This window comes from Saccopteryx leptura, chromosome 6 (assembly GCF_036850995.1).
Source record: "Saccopteryx leptura isolate mSacLep1 chromosome 6, mSacLep1_pri_phased_curated, whole genome shotgun sequence".
NCBI lineage: Eukaryota > Metazoa > Chordata > Mammalia > Chiroptera > Emballonuridae > Saccopteryx > Saccopteryx leptura.
In genome coordinates, this window is record NC_089508.1 from 92,679,696 (window position 1) to 92,696,644 (window position 16,949).

Below are 16,949 nucleotides of genomic sequence, written 5' to 3' on the forward strand. Positions count from 1 at the left end.
TGGTGGGCAGAGCGTCGCCCCTGGTGTGCGTGCTGGGTGGATCCCAGTCAGGTGCATGCGGGAGTCTGTCTGACTGTCTCTCCCCGTTTCCAGCTTCAGAAAAATACAAAAAAAATAAAAAAATAAGTACTTTGTGTCAGATTTTCACTAAGTTTGGCAGAATAAATCTTTATAAAACAACTTACTATAGTTAAATCTATCTTTTTGTTTATACTTTGGTTGCTCTGCTACCGCCCACCATGAAAGCTGGAACGCCCACTAGTGGGCAATAGGGACCAGGCTACCCCTGGACTTGAGAATAGAAAAACAGTAGATAGCTTGGCGCAGTAGATAAAGCTCAACCTGGAATGCTGAGGTCAGTGGTTTGAAACCCCCAGGCTTTCCTGGTCAAGGCATATGCAAGAAGCAACTACAAGTTGATGTTTCCCGCTCCTTCTCCCTCCCCCTTTTTCTCTCTTTCTCCTCTTTAAAAATCAATAACTTTTTTTAGAAAAAGAAAAAATTAATTTAAGAAAAACAGTAGATAAAATCAACAAAACCAAAAGTTGGTTCTTTGATATATATGCTGAAAATCTCTGATCCCTACTTCCTTTGCCCTGGCTGAATATACCTGAATCTCTTTTACAGTTCATGGATTTATCTCACAAACTCACTTTTATGCTTTCTAGAAACCCCATCACCAGCTTCCACTCACAGCCTATCTTATCGGTGAGTAACACTTTGCTTGCTTTCACTTGGGATCTGTTCACCCTGACACTTTGCCAGCAGCCCTGGGGTTACCTCTCCACTGGCCTGTACCACTGAAGTTTATAATCTACCATGTAAACAAGAGAAGTGTGAATGGTACTGTGTCTAGTATCCATCTGAATTACTTAATTCTATTCTCACTTGCAAGCAAGGTCTCTGGCCTAAATATATAGGTTCTTCCTCTACTTTGGTTATTACCTTTACCTTTCTTTTTCTCTGCTGATTCTTTTATTTCCCCTCCATAGAACTTCATCTGCCTCCTCTGGACTGGGGACTTTTTCTTTCAGACCATCCCTAAATGGTGGAGATTCAGGCCACACACAAGTACTCACCCCCAACAATTCAGGTAAATTAAGTAATAGTCCCAAAGGTTTGTAGTGTTAACCACTGACAGATATACAATAAAATGAAGATTTTTCAAGGTGAAAAGAAGTTGGCATTTCCCCCCAAAAGAATATTGTCTCTAGTTTGGCTTCATAGTATTCTTTATGTTATCCCATTTCCTTCACAAGGAAGGCAGGCTTTGGATTTTGCTAAATAGCACTTACCTGTCACCAGTTAAGTTCTGCTATTTAGTCAGAAGATCAACCTGCAAAATTAAACTGTGCCCCCCTTTTAGATCCTGTTTGAACATTGATTGCTAGAAGCTCAGTTCTGAATGAAAATGCTAAAGCCAGTATCCTATTTTCTCCCCGTCTTTTTCAGCTGCCAGTCCTCTTGATAACAGGCTGTCATCTTCCATAGCTCATCAAAATATTTTTTTCCTACATCTTTCTACCCATAAACTCAAATCTCTCTGTCCCCAACCCATACTCACAGGAAAAGAATGGACTTTAGACACCACGTCTTAAATTGCTTAGCTAACATTAGTCTTTTCCCTCCTGAATAGTATTCCACAGATAAAAACTACCCTGATCCATAAGTAACACTACCAAGGAACTGCCCAAGGAAGTTATCTTTTTTTAATTGATTTTAGGGGGTGGGGAGAGGCACCAATCTGTTTCTTTTTTTCTTTTCTTTTTTTAAAAAAAAATTTTTTTTTTTTTTTTTTGCATTTTTCCGAAGCTGGGAATGGGGAGAGACAGCCAGACAGACTCCCGCATGCGCCCGACTGGGATCCACCCGGCACGCCCACCAGGGGCGACGCTCTATCCACCAGGGGGCGATGCTCCGCCCCTCTGGGGCGTCCCTCCGCCACTCCAGCGCCCGGGGCAGAGGCCAAGGAGCCATCCCCAGCGCCCGGGCCATCTCCGCTCCAATGGAGCCTCGGCTGCGGGAGGGGAAGAGAGAGACAGAGAGGAAGGAGGGGGGGTGGAGAAGCGAATGGGCGCCCCTCCCACGTGCCCCGGCCGGGAATCGAACCCGGGTCCCCCGCACGCCAGGCCAACGCTCCACCGCTGAGCCAGCCGGCCAGGGCCACCAATCTGTTTCTTAATGTGCTCTGACTGGGTATCAACCAGCAACCTTTGTGTATTGGGATGACGCTCTAACCAACCAAGCTATTTGGTCAGGGCTCAAAACAGTTATCTTTCAACATTCCATTTTATCCTTCAGGTCAGAGGGAGAATAGAACCCCACTAGAGAATCTTCCTGGTTTCCAGCTACCAGTCTTGCAGGTGAGCACTGGCTAGTCTAACTTGTCTGTGTAGGAAAGACCTCACACAGTTCGGCCTGAACACTCAATGCCTTATTCTGGTCTACTGTTAAGGTGGTAGAATGTAACCAGTGGAGATGACATGGGCTTCAAGTGTGGTAACTATATGTACACAATTTTTCATAATGGTCTCAGTTTCAAATATTCTATCCCACTATCAGATTAGCTTCTTGGTTTGGGGTTTAAAAATTAGGTCACATAGTAGTGAAAGGTTTTAAACTGAGAGGTCTTGGCCAAGGTGAACTAAGTATATGAATACACTGACATTCCTAAGTTTTACACACACACACACACACACAGTATTCTCAGTGGAGCGTATCTTTTGCATAGAAGTACCAGGACTAGGAAAACCCATGTTTATTTCTCCTGAGACAGCTAGAATAATGTTTTGTAAATTTATGGGACTGTGATTCTGATCAAGGCAACAAGGGGAAAAGAGCATGGGAATGAGATGAGCTTTGTAAGGAGCTCTATTCAATGAAAAGTCCAGTCTTGCCTTTTAAGTTAACTTTTATGGCTTTGGATATGAGGATATTTAAGCCCTTTCTCCATGCCATGCTCCTGGTGACCACAGGGACATACTAAAGTAACTATTTTGCTTTTATATTCCAAAGTTTCCTTTATTTCCACTAGCAAGAATTTAGGGTCTATACCCTAAGAGTCAACCCTGGCAAAATATCCTGCTGTAAGGTCCTTACAAATGGAGGGATTAACCTTCAGATGAAAAGACTTAAGAGATATATAAGCCATCTACACAGATATGGGCCCTAATGAAAAAAAAAAAGCCATTTATGAAAAAAAAAGAAAAACTCAATACCTGTTGGACATTTGATATTAAGGAATTATTATTTTTTGTAGGCATAATGCTATTGTGGTTACTTTTTTTAAAAATGGTTTATCTTTTGGAGATACATATCAAAATATTAATGTCTATGAAGTTAAATGATTATCTGGGTTTTGTTTCAGTATAATATAGTGGAGAGGGGTAGTGAGAGTAGAAATGAAAAACTGGCCATAAGGTATTTGTTGAAATTGGGTGATGGGTACATGTGAGTTCATTATACTACTCTACTTTTGTGGGTTTTAAAATTTTTTTCCATAACAAAGTTTTTGAAGGAAGTGCCACCTCCTTGTAGGCATAAGAATTCTGCCTCCCTGGTGGTCAGCTGTGGGAATGGTAGGATTATGTTCCAGGCCTTCCAAAATAGTTTGATTTTCAAGTAGTCTTACTTATCATCACCAGCAACTGCTGAAACATCGCAGTTTCTTAAATAGCAACAAGCCATTCATATGCTCGATGTCTCAAACCTTAGTTTGAAGTAGTTACCATGTAATGGAGAAAACAATGTGAAAGCAATAGTGGTGGTCTACTGTCCTATAAATTTCATTAAATGGCTTGTGAGGCCCTTACTTACCATTTTGGTTATAAACACCCATATCTGACCTCTCTCTTCTGCTGCAGGCTCTCGACCAACAAAGGCAGATGGGATTAGCCAGGGGGAGAGAAGCATGGACCACTCCCAGATAGATCATCTATCTTCAAGGTCTGATCTATATCTACTACTAAAGGACATACTGTAGCATCCAATACCCAGTAGACATGATGGCCTTAGAAAATGTACTCCTGCCTGCTTTCCTGGTTTCACTCTGTACTTTCAGTCCTTGGGAAGTAGTAAGGTTCATAAGGCTAGCATTTCAGGAAGATGTTTACATTTCTTCCACAAGCCATGTAGCTCTCATTTCTACAACCTGAAACAAAGGTTGTAAAAACATTTGACATTCTTGGGGTTAGGAGTAATATATTCATTAACTATGTTTTATTCCTAGATTTCATTTTGTAGTTTTGGCTACATTCTCCCACTGCTGATGTTAATAAGCAACAATTCCGTTCTGTCCAAATTTATTTTACTTCTTTCTGTTTGCCCATTGTTTCCTCTATGCCTAGTTATTATTAAATGATAATTTTCCTGTCTTATAATATACTGTTCACAAAAATTAGGGGATATTTTATAGCTTCATATTCATTTTGAAATATCCCCTAATTTTTGTGAACAGTATATAGTTGGAGACACAGATTCAGCTTACTAAAGTACATAGATAATAAAGAGGATGTCCTTTTATTGCTACTGTAATTCTATTAGTATTACAAACCCTAGAATGGTGGATAACATTACAGTTGAAATCAAATATTCTTTAGGTACTAAGGGGTAGAAATGAGGGATGAAAAGGGTAGACCATGGCAGGCAGGCCTTAAGCAAAAATATTGAAAACATGTAAAGATAGAAAATATCTGCCAGAAATAAATTAGGTCTTGGGAATGACTATAGCTGAATTAAGATCCCATCACCCTTCCCAGAACTCTGAATTTTTAAAAGCATTTCTAGACACACATTCTCTTCTAAGAGCCTGAGCTGTAGCAGGTGCAGGAAACAATCTGTCTAGTGGTACTGATTATTGCCTTTCAAAGTTATTGTCCTTCTAATTTACCTCAATATATCTTGCTGCTTCAAAAATAAATAAAATGTATACTAAATCAGAATGTTAATGGATTTGGCTCCATTAATCGCTAAACCATAGATGTGGCAAAGTGGAGGAGAAACAGTTTTATTTTTGGTCTTTTTATTATTCTATCAATTTGGGGCTTCCATTCTTATTTCTAGATGGTTAAACCCATTGATATTATATCTGACCCCAACTGATGAAAACCATTCTTAAACATCAATAAATTCAGTTAAAGACCATGGTCCCACTGTCCCCAAGACAGATTCTGTAAAGAAAGGAAAAAGTCTCTTTTCTGGATACAGACTGAAACAACACCAGAAAGATGAAAAATCAGACTGTTAGGCAGGAGGGAGTATCAAGCTTGTAAAACCAAACCTGGAACCTACCTGCAGTCCTCTGAACAGTAGAAACATTCCCTCTCCTCTATTCCTCTGTAACCTAATTCTACTTTTTTTTAAAGGACATCTCCCCTAATTCCCACCTCCAATAAATATCCAGTCTAAATTATTCTCCACCCAGTTATAAACTTTTTCACAAGCTCCATGGGGAAGATTTACCCTGAGACATAGTGAAGAGAATGAGGATTTTAGAGATTAAAAAGGTACAAGGCAAAGTGGTCCCAGTATCAGAAATGGAAACATTCTCCTTCCTGTCTGGCTGTAATGAAGCAGGTCAAACTTAGAGTTGGTATGAGGAAGAGCTGAAATATTTGTGGGACTGGGACATACTGAGATTCTTAGCTGCATTATGCATGAACTTGTGCTCAGAGAGGAAAAGGGAGGAGCAAGGCAGCCTTATATTCCAGGAAAAATGGTGGGACAGGGGTATACATTGGAATAAATTCTATCAAAATTCTTTACTCATCCTTTTCAATCCTCCTATAGACATGGGACTAAGGTCTGGCCTCTGGAGTACATTAAGGGAAAAGAACAGCAGATGAGAACAAGAGCTTTCACCAAGCCCATAGCTTGGACCAGATTCTTAGCGCTTTCCCACTGAGGCTAGAGGCCTCGGTTTCTGCCCATTCAATCCCCACCTCATTTTGTGCCTTACGCTCACCTTCCCTGGTCCACCTTCAACTTCCACCTTTCCCCCAACCTCAAGAACACAAAGCTTTTCTTTGCCACGGGTAATTTTTAAAATGTGGTTTCTGTGTTAAAGGTTACTAAGTTGGTTCATCTTTTAGTAACAGACTGCCCCTCCCATAGCCCCCATTCAGTCCTGTATGATCACATCATCATCGCTCTCATCCTCCTCCTCCTCCTCCTCTTCATGCTCATCATCTTCTGGCAGTTCTTCCTCCTCCTCTTCCTCTTCTTCATCTAGACACACCACGACCTCAGCTGGCTCAGGTAATTGAGAATCAAACCAATCCAGTACCTGCTGGGTGCTAAGCCTTGATGCCCGACTCAGTTGAGGGACGTCACTTTCCTGTAGCTGTTGGTGAGCTGCCCAGTACCTCTCCAAAGGCTGTATATCCGGTGGAGGTGGGGGGACCGGCAGAGGTGGTGTCTCAGCCCATTCGTTCAAGGAGCGGGTTGAAGGCGGTGGTGTGGGAATTGCTTGATCCTGGAAACTAGGGGTACCAGGTACTGCATTGTCCCGAAACCATTTTAGTTGCCCATGTTTCAAGGCATAGCGTGTGTCACCAAACCACTGAATAATCTCAGGCCGAGGTAAACCAGTGATCTGTTCTAATTTATGGTAGTCCTCACGTCGTGCCCACTGGCATTGTAAAAAAAATGATTTGAGGATAGCCAACTGCTCTTTGGTTTTGCGCTTGGTCTTTCGCTGGCGTTGGGTATCTGGGGAAAGGTACTCTGCAGGGCCAACCTTACCTAGTACTGAGTTATGCCTTAGCCTCTGGGGCCAGGCTGGCTCCACCTGTGGGGGTAGTGCCTGTTCACTGGGTGACAGTGGCTGTGGGAGAGAGCCCAGTGGCTGGATGGATTTGGAGGTGGCTGTAGCTCCATTAGCCAATACCTGGAAAGAGGAAGAGGTAGAGGAAGAAGAAGGAGTCACATTAGATGCTGACCCCTGCTTACAACTACTGGCAAGTAATGAGATTGATGGGGGTTTATCCAGAGCATGTGGCTGGTGGACAACTGTGGAGTGGTTCCAGATAGCAGCACCTAGGCCATGTGACTGGTTAGAACCCCTGCTTGCCTGCTCCTTAGAGATGCCACTGCTTTGGAGATCCTGCCAAAATTCTGATTGGTGTGAGAGTGCCCCACTGCCAGGTGCTATCAGGGGCTCTTTTACTTTCTGGTGACTCAGTGGCTCTGAGGGGTCCTCAGGCTCTACCTTCAATCCTTTCATCTGGGTGGGCTCACTAAAAGTCAGGGGCACTATTCCAAGACTAACTTGTTCTGGAGGTGACATTGTAGAAGGAGGCACCTCCTCTGGGGGCCGTCCTGCATGATGACTAAAAGAGAGAAGTGATTTGAAATGGAGTTCATCCCTGTGATAGACTACTCGGGCTCGAGTCTCTTCTATTTCTTCAGATGACCAGCTAATGCCACAGCGGAGGCGCTGGGCCATGAACCAAGTCTTGACTTTCTCCATCTGCAGCCCATAGCGTAGGCAGAGAAGGGCGATATCTGCTAGACTGGGATAAGGAAAGTAGCTGAAGGTTTGTAGCAGGTGTTCATTGCCATCCAGCTCACTGGTCTGGGCTGCTTGCGTCCACACAAGCTGGAGCTCCTCGGAGATTGGAGGGAGGCAGATGAGCCCCGCAGGGGAGGTATTAAGACTGCTGGCCTCTTTATTAGGAGGCATGGTGCTTTCTAATTTGTGCCTTTCAGAGAAAACTGTAGAAAGAAGAGAAACAGCTCAATCATTGGGATTCCTCTTTTGGCCCATTGCTCAATTTTTATCAAACAAAATGTTAGACTTCAAAACAATCAGCTTTCTATGTGTACTGTGCTGTTTTGCTTTTAAAGTGCTCTAAAAATTTCTCATTTACTGCCCGACCAGGCAGTAGTGCAGTGGATAGAGCGTCGGACTGGGATGCAGAGGATCCAGGTTCGAGGCTCCGAGGTTGCCAGCTTGAGCGCGGGCTCATCTGGTTTGAGCAAAGCTCACCAGCTTGGACCCAAGGTCGCTGGCTCGAGCAAGGGATAACTCGGTCTGCTCTAGCCCCCCCCCCCCCCTCGGTCAAGGCACATATGAGAAATCAATAAATGAACAACTAAGGTGTTGCAACAAAAAACTAATGATTGATGCTTCTCATCTCTCTCCGTTCCTCTGTCCCTATCTATCCCTCTCTCTGACTCTCTGTCCCTGTAAAAAAAAAAAAAAAAAAAAAAAGAAAACTCAATTTCTCATTTACTTTCATAACCCTGTGTCATCAGAGTCTGCTAAAATTCCCATTGTATGAAAAAAACCAAAGTCCATAAAAACTGCAAGTCACATGACTCGTGTTTTCAACAAAATGAAAATCTGTCTTTAGAAGAAAGAAAACGTCCTTATACAGCCTTTACCTTTCTGATTTAAACTTATTTCACCACATTCATGGAATAAGAATCACAAAATGAAGACTCAATCACAAAAGCAAGAAAAGCAGTGATCTCCTCGTTACAAACATGTTAGCTCCTAACAATTTATTAATATCTCTAGAATGTGGAGATGGATCAGACATAGGATATATGAAAATCCAGAAGGTAGGACAGCACCATTCATCTGTCTAATTTTCAGTCCCCTTCTTTCTTTTCTTGGTGGTAGAGTGTTGGGGAGAAGGGACTAGGTAGTATCTTTAAGCTTTAAGCCCAAACCTCAGAACGTTAGTTTTTCTGTCTTTCACTAGAATGAGATAGGTCAGTTATCTGAGATAAATGGATCTTACCCTCACCCCCATCCCAATGAGGATGAGAGGGGAATGTTTCCTTCCCCCAAAGTCATCCTTGGAACAAATTATCCCCTCCCCCCAGCCTTTGTCTCTTCCAACTGCTCAGTCTATCTCCAGGGAGCCCAGAGCTCCCTCAGAATTTAACAGCTCCCACCACAGAGGGCGGAAGGCCTGCAGCTCTTATCTCTTCAGGCCTGCTTTCTTCTCAGGCCCAGGTGGGCATGCTCATAAATTGTAACCAGGTCCTGCAAGCCACCCAGCAGCACTACTGGTTCTGGGTGTGAGGATTGCAGGGATAGCCCCTGACGATGCTTCATTCCTGAAATACCTGCTCAAGTTATTTCCTAGGATAATCCTGTTGACTGAATTTTAATTCAGCTCCCTGTGTGAGTTTGAGACTTTAACATATCTGTCACCCTTTACTCTTAGAGGAATCTTATTTGAGATGACAAATATTACTTCCAATATGTTAAAGATGGAACAGGATTCCTATGTAAAGACTACAAGATGCACTGAGAAAAATCTCAAGTCCAGAAAGTTACAAATAGAGCAGTGTAAAGAGGGATTTTATATGATTAGAAAAATTCAGAAGCATTTACTTTTAAAAAGCAAATCCTGCCTGACCAGGCGGTGGCGCAGTGGATAGAGCGTTGGACTGGGATGCATAGGATCCAGGTTCGAGACCCGAGATGGCCAGCTTGAGCGCGGGCTCATATGGTTTGAACAAAGCTCACCAGCTTGGACCCAAGGTCACTGGCTCAAGCAAGGGGTCACTTGGTCTGCTGTAACTCCGCAGTTAAGGCACATATGAGAAAGCAATCAATGAACAAGTAAGGTGTCACAACGAAAAACTGATGATTGATGCTTCTCATCTCTCTCCGTTCCTGTCTGTCTGTCCCTATCTATCCCTCTCTCTGTCTCTGTAAAAAATAAATAATTTTTAAAAATAAAAAGCAAATCTTAACTGAAGGCCATACAGATCCTAAAGGCAGTATATATTGCAGAGAACCTTAAGAGGGTAAATGGAGGCAGTATGCTATAGTGGATAGAAATAGGATTCTTGAGTAAGGTCAGTCTGCAGGCTGAATCCCAGTTCTGCCACCAGCAATGTGATCTTGGGCAAAAGTTACTGAATTTACATGATTCTGTTTCCTCAAGTGTAAAAAAAATGGAGACAGTGCTGACTACATGTAGTTATCTATTTTTACTGGGCACCTACTATGTGTTAGGCATCATGTGTAGGCAGGGCCCAAAGCAGTTGTTAGAGGTACAAGTCTGGGGTGAAGCAAATTTAAGATTAATGTAAGCGCCACCACTTCCTAGAGTGCTGCTTGTCCTTAGACAAGTTATTTAACCCCTCTAAGTCTGTTTCTCATCAGAAAAAAAGGTCAAAACAGTACCTACCTCACAAGTATATGACTAGATGAAAAAATGCACTGACATGCATAGAACACAGGCTCAATAAATAAGAGCTTTTATCATTACTTCTGCCTCATGGGTGATTCTGGTATAAGGTAATGCTCCTCCTAGACGATAGGGGAAGCGAGGCAAAGAGTGAATCCTTTAAAATCACTGTTTTCAAACTGTTTTTGCAGTCCTAATTCTAACAAGCACAAGAGGAAACCAGGGTGCCTATAATTTTATACTCCTTACATTTTGCAAATTGAATATAATTCCAGAAAGGATTTTGCTCTTTTATTTTTTTTCTTTTTCTTTCTTTCTTTTTTTTTTTTTACAGAGACAGAGAGAGAGTCAGACAGGGACAGACAGACAGAAACGGAGAGATGAGAAGCATCAATCATTAGTTTTTCGTTGCGCACTGTGACATCTTAGTTGTTCATTGATTGCTTTCTCATATGTGCCTTGACCGTGAGCCTTCAGCAGACTGAGTACCCCTTGCTCGAGCCAGCGACCTTGGGTCCAAGCTGGTGAGCTTTTTGCTCAAACCAGATGAGCCCGCGCTCAAGCTGGTGACCTTGGGGTCTCGAACCTGGGTCCTTGGCATCCCAGTCTGATGTTCTATCCACTGCGCCACCGCCTGGTCAGGCAGAATTTTGCTCTTTTAAAAAAGCATGACTTGGGCTCTGGCCGGTTGGCTCAACGGTAGAGCGTCGGCCTGGCATGCGGGGGACCCGGGTTCAATTCCCGGCCAGGGCACATAGGAGAAGCGCCCATTTGCTTCTCCACCCCCCCCCTTCCTCTCTGTCTCTCTCTTCCCCTCCCGCAGCCAAGGCTCCATTGGAGCAAAGATGGCCCGGGCGCTGGGGATGGCTCCTTGGCCTCTGCCCCAGGCGCTAGAGTGGCTCTTGTCACGGCAGAGCGACGCCCCGGAGGGGCAGAGCATCGCCCCCTGGTGGGCAGAGCGTCGCCCCTGGTGGGCATGCTGGGTGGATCCCGGTCGGGCGCATGCGAGAGTCTGTCTGACTGTCTCTCCCCGTTTCCAGCTTCAGAAAAATACAAAAAAAAAAAAAAAAAAGCATGACTTGGCCCTGGCCAGTTGGCTCAGTGGTAAAGTGTCGGCCTGGCGTGGAGTCCCGGGTTCGATTCCTGGCCAGGGCACACAGGAGAAGCACCCATCTGCTTCTCCACCCCTCTCCCTCTCCTTCCTCTCTGTCTCTCTCTTCCCCTCCCCACAGCCAAGGCTCCATTGGAGCAGAGTTGGCCAGGGCGATGAGGATGGCTCTGTGGCCTCTGCCTCAGGCACTGGAATGGCTCTGGTTGCAACAGAGCGATGCCCTAGATGGGCAGAGCATCGCCTCCTGGTGGGTGTGCCGGGTGGATCCCGGTCGGGCGCATGTGGGAGTTTGTCTGACTGCCTTCCCGTTTCCAATTTCAGAAAAATACAAAAATAAAATAAAATAATAAAAAAGCATGACAATCACTGCTTTAGGAAAAATGAACCCGTAATTTGAATATAAATCCTTTTTTTTTTAACAGAGACAGAGAGTCAGAGAGAGGGATAGACAGATAGGAACAGAGAGAGATGAGAAGCATCAATCATCAGTTTTTTTCATTGTGACACCTTAGTTGTTCAGTGATGGCTTTCTCATACACGCCTTGACCGTGGGCCTTCAGCAGACCGAGTAACCCCTTTCTCAAGCCAGTGACCTTGGGTCCAAGCTGGTGAGCTTTGCTCAAACCAGATGAGCCCGCGCTCAAGATGGCGACCTCAGGGTCTCGAACCTGGGTCCTCTGCATCCCAGTCCCACGCCCTATCCACTGCGCCACCGCCCAGTCAGGCTAAATCCTTTTTGATTGCCAGGTGAATTGCCAGTATGGTAGCTCTACCTTCACCCTGCAGGTTCTTCCCAGACACAGCTGAGTGGCCTGTGAGGAACTGCTTACACAACCAGGTTTAAATCCCCAGGAACACCACCAAACCTAAGCTGGAGAATACTTTATGACTGCAACACTTGACATCTACTTAACCTTTTTTGTGTTCTGTTCTTTAAGGATACAGTAGCACTTTGGATATGAGAAAAATGTAGCATAAGGAGTAGAGCACTCCAGTGTGGGGATGAAGACTGCCAGACAGAAATAAGGCAGGTGCAGCTATAAACCTAGGAGGAAGCATTTTGCTTCCACTTCATTCAAGGGGTTTGCTATCCTTCAGATTATCATGGCATCTTGATATTTCAGTGTAACATGCAGTAATGTAAATTCCATATTTGGTGTACTGTATTACATGCAGTTTTCCAATTATGCAAAACAAGTATTGAAGACATCCTAATACAGAATGGTAGCTTAAATTAAGCCCCAGCTTTATAGCTGGGTACTTCCCTGGAAGAATATGGCTTTGAAGTAGGAATAAACTATAACTAGAGAATGGTTCATGAGAGTTATAACAAGTAGTGTTATAATATAACCCCACAGTGATCAAACTCACAAGGAAGATACTACAGTGACTTGTATCTGTTTGAAAAAGGTAGAAAAAAGGGAATCAAAGCTGCAGAAATTATTCCTACAGGAAGAAGTGGCAGTGGTGGTGAGATTATCAATTCTGAAGAATTACTAAATTTGTATCCATATTAAATATGCCAGATATGACCTACTGCTACTTAAATTCACTAATAAAAATAATCATGGTATCGCCCTTCTTTCCCTTTGGGCTTTCCATACCCCTGGGCAGATGATGGGCTGCTTTGAACTTCCACTCTAGGAGTTCACACAATCCTAGGGAAAAAGGTGTTCAGAACTGGAAGCTTGAGCAGAGGCTTATTATGGTTAAAACAGAGCACAATTCAAGTGAGAGATTAAGTATGATCTTGCTAAATTCCCTAAATCTTTATTCAGAGAACTGAAGTACTGACTGAAATGTGTTTTAGTGATACAGTTTTTGGGGCCTTAAAGGACTTTTAGTAATATTCAGCTTATGTGCTTATCAACGTTTTAGATCACGAACATCTTTGCGAGTCACTTAAAAGTTATGGACCCTCAGAAAGTTATGACTACTACTGCACCCCCAAATAAACATTCACGCTTACACATTATATATGCAATTTCAGGAGGTTCATTGGCTGCTCAGAAGTCCAGCTTAAGAACCTCTATCTAATGTTCTCCCAACTTAATAAAAGCAATGATGGTAACTGCTTAAAGAGGAACAAACAGCTTGATGTGAATGAATGGAAAAAGTGCATGAAGACTCAAGAATTTAACTTGGTGGGTATTAGTGATATTAGGTGAAGATGGGAGGGGTGTTCAACTGGGCCAGAAGCCTGGCTTCACTGACCCACTGGATTATATGACCAATACCCATAGTGTACTGAATACTAGAGGCTGGTAGGCTACTGTCTAGTATGCCAAAATCATCTGCTTCCTTCAGCTACCCTGTGGATTTGAGCCAGTTAAGTGTGATCCCAAACCTGCTTATGCCTGTTGTTTTACTGTATTTATAAAATAATGTAATTAAACACATAACCTTTGAAAAATTAATGAATTAAAAATGGTTCCTATGAAAACAAAGTCAAATACTTGGAAAGACACAATACAAAGGATTATACATTTCAAAAACTGTTGAGTTGGGAGTATGCAAAGCAACTGTAAAAAGATTGGAGGAGCAGGGAACTTTAAAAATCTCAAAAGGATTCTACATTCAGACTGTTTCAAAAGTGTTTACATTCTCACTCCACGTTAAAGCAACCAAACCTGAAAATCAGAGATGATGAGAGGCTGTGTCTCTCATATCAGACTGCACACTTAGAATTACCTGGGAAACTTAAAGAAGAGCACCCTCCTCATTTTGACTTAATTAGTCTGGAAGTCCAGGCATCTGGAGTTTTAAAAAGTTCTCAGGGTGCAACCAGATTTGATATTTGCTGGTATAGTTTATTCTACAAAGACAATTGGGAATTCCAATCAGCAGACTTACACAAAGAAAACGTGGGGATTATCCCAAAAGACTAGTAAACTGAACATACTTCTAGTGACAATGTTTAGATATGTATGCATCATTTTAAAAATGTCCAACTTTAACTGGCTTTATAATATATATTTTTTAATTACTGTGATCTACCTATCCTAATCATATAAAAGGGTTTCAAATGTATGGTGAAAAGGAAGTTCATTCGATAAACGATGTCCTATCTGGATCCGCCTTACCAAAGAGGTCACAGCTTGAATCTTCTTACAGTTTAAAAGTCTCAGGTTAGGGCGCCACACCAGGAACCTGTGAGGACTGGGATTCTCACTTTCCTGGTTGGTTTTCTGAGTATGGCTGGGTAGGAGGTCAGAAGGGACAGTTTCTCCTAAATTTTCCATTCCCAAAGGCCACTGCTCCCCAGAAGTAAGGCCAGGTTTCTGTATGCGTGTTGAGGTCGCCAGGAGGTAGTCATGGGGAGAAGAGAGGCCTGGGAAGGAAACGTTTCTCCTATCCTCCATTTCACAGGCAATCTAGAAGGCTCCAAACTGGGTCAGAGAACAAAAAGTTGCTGCACTTGGGGCGATGAGCCCCAGGGAGCAGGCGAATCTCAATCCTCCCATCGCCAAGGGCGTCCCAATCCAGCCTTCCCCTCCTCCCTACACACCCACTCACCCTCCCCCAGTTACAACAGGGAACCGAAAAGTCCATAGGAGAAAGGAGAGAGAATCGGGCGAGTTCGAAACTCGAATTCTCCTCCCCCTCCCTCCCCCGTGCGGGGATAGGGCACCACAGGTCGGAGATCATACAGGGCGCTGGGAGGGGAAGTCGAAAAGGGCTGGGGATCACTCACCGCAGTCCGGCCCGGGCGGCGGCTCCCAGCCTCGCACCATGGGCCGGGGGGAAAGGGGAGAAGGGGCAGGGGGCCTCCAGAGTGGGAGTGGGATTCCCGCCCGGTGCGGCCTGCTCCGAGCCCACCCGCGCGGAGGGTCGGGACCAGGACTGCCCCTCCCGCCCCCGAGAGCGCGCCCGTCTAGCCCAGCCCTGTGGGAGCGAGTTGGAGGCGGGGCGGGCTCCAGGGGCGGTACCATGGTGGCCCGAGCCCCGATTCGTGGACGCTAGCAGGCGGGCATCGGAGGAACACACTGGGCTGGCCATTGGCTGCGTGGGTCTAGGCTGAAATCGGCTATTGGTTGCGTGGGCCTCAGCTGGGGTGTCTATTGGATGCGTGGGGTAGGGAAGATGTCCTCTGGAGGGTACCTTCCCCCACCCTGACCTACCGGCGCCGGACCTTCGGAGGACAGGGGACTACGTTCCTCTGGAATTCCCCAGGGGAATCCACAGCACTTTGCAGAACTGTGTACACTGCCAACAACTACTTCCCATTTGTTTCATCCTGAAGGAAGACTTTTCCAGCACGCCCTTAACAGCCTTACACACGAGCCGCACTTTCCCAGCAAATGGGCCAGCAAGCAGCGTCACTGTAAAGAAAGCGCCCAGGGCAACCGGGAACTGTTCTGGAGATGGATCAAATATCTTGCCACCCGGAAAGATGAGGAGGATACTAGGAGCGTGGCATCTTCGGCTTCCGGGGTCCAGCTGCCCCCTGACAGGTGTTCCCGAAGAAGTGCTGAGGGGGTCACCTCATTGGAATCTACCAGATCCCAGGTTCTCTCCCTGTGTATAGCAAAGAAGACTCGGAACCCTGTTTCATTTCATATTTGAGGACCTTGGTCATAGAGGTAAAAAAAAAAAAATCCAAAAACATGACAATGAAATGGACTTCACCAACGCAGTATTCTACACACTCCAAAGTTCTGGGCCAACTTTGTATAGTTAGGATTCTCAGTCTTCGGACTAAAACTTGGGAACATTAATTTCTGAAATGAATCTTCTGTTTTTAATGCTGGCTTTTGAAAAAGTCTCTTTTGCCTGTTCAGATCACTTAATAGCCCTATTTTCTTTCCTTCTTTTCTTTCTTTCTTACTTTCTTCTTTTCCAGGCGGGGGCAGACAGGAAGGGAGAGAGATGGGAAGCATCAACTCAGTTGCAGCACTTTAGTTGTTCATTGGCTGCTTCTCATACCTGCCTTGACCAGGGGGCTCCTGGCCTAGCCAGTGACCCTTTGCTCAAGCCAGCGACCATGGAGTCATGTCTATCCCACACTGAAGCTGGCAACCCGCGCTCAAGCTGGTGAGCCTGTGCTCAAGCCAGATGAGCCCTGGGCCCCACAGCTCAAGCTAGCAACCTCAGGGTTTTGAACTTGGGCAGTCCAGGTCGACGCTCTATCTACTGCGCCACCACAGGTCAGACAATAACCCTATTTTCTGTTGCTTGCCCTTCATTTGCCTCTGCCTCCCTCATTACATTTGGTAACAATCTCAACTAAGAGCCAGCCCCACGAAGTTCAAACTAGCATTTAGCAAAAACTTAGGCGTAAGCCACAGAAAGACATACAGGTGGGGCAGCATAGGTTTACAGTTGTGAATATGGGAAAGTTTATTCTATTATTATTGCATTATTTTCTTTTTAAATCGCTATTTATTGATTGTAGAGAGAGAGGAAGGGGGAGAAAGAAACATTGATTTGTTGTTCCTCTTTATTTATACATTCATTGGTTGATTCTTTTAAGTGCCCTAACTAGGAATCTAACCCACAACCTTGGCGTATCCGGATAGTGCTCTAACCAATTGAACTACTAGGCCAGGGCCTACTATATTATTTTCCATACAAACAACTGTAAACCTACTTTTTCCCTACCCGTATATACTCAGCTTTAGAATTAGAAGTTTTTGTTCCCTTAGGGTATAAGTCAAGGCTGGCAGTATATACAGACTCCTCAA

At 44.4% G+C, this 16,949-nt stretch overlaps 2 protein-coding genes across 4 annotated transcripts in view; one reads left to right on the top strand and one right to left on the bottom strand.

The window, feature by feature from the left end:
* Nucleotides 1-4,363, top strand: part of RNF212B (ring finger protein 212B) — a 45,934-nt gene extending 41,571 nt beyond the window's left edge. The window contains exons 12-15 of the mRNA XM_066342179.1: nt 669-708; nt 993-1,093; nt 2,302-2,363; nt 3,864-4,363. Coding sequence (XP_066198276.1) covers nt 669-708; nt 993-1,093; nt 2,302-2,363; nt 3,864-3,929 — 269 coding nt within the window. The 3' untranslated portion in view covers nt 3,930-4,363. The remainder of the gene's footprint in view (nt 1-668; nt 709-992; nt 1,094-2,301; nt 2,364-3,863) is intronic.
* A 113-nt stretch (nt 4,364-4,476) lies between these two features.
* HOMEZ (homeobox and leucine zipper encoding) lies at nt 4,477-15,147 on the bottom strand. 3 transcript variants are annotated; one of them, XM_066342384.1, is made up of 3 exons: nt 14,960-15,147; nt 7,268-7,713; nt 4,477-6,886 (listed from the first exon to the last, which is right to left on the bottom strand). In XM_066342384.1, the coding sequence occupies exons 1-3, from the start codon at nt 14,997-14,999 to the stop codon at nt 6,119-6,121; spliced, it is 1,254 nt and encodes a 417-aa protein (XP_066198481.1). In that variant the 5' UTR covers nt 15,000-15,147; the 3' UTR covers nt 4,477-6,118. The 3 variants fall into 3 exon arrangements, with proteins under 3 accessions (XP_066198481.1, XP_066198479.1, XP_066198478.1); XM_066342382.1 differs by adding an exon at nt 14,349-14,654 and having other exon boundaries at nt 4,478-7,713; nt 14,960-15,140; XM_066342381.1 differs by having other exon boundaries at nt 4,479-7,713.
* Between the last annotated feature and the right edge of the window lie 1,802 nt (nt 15,148-16,949).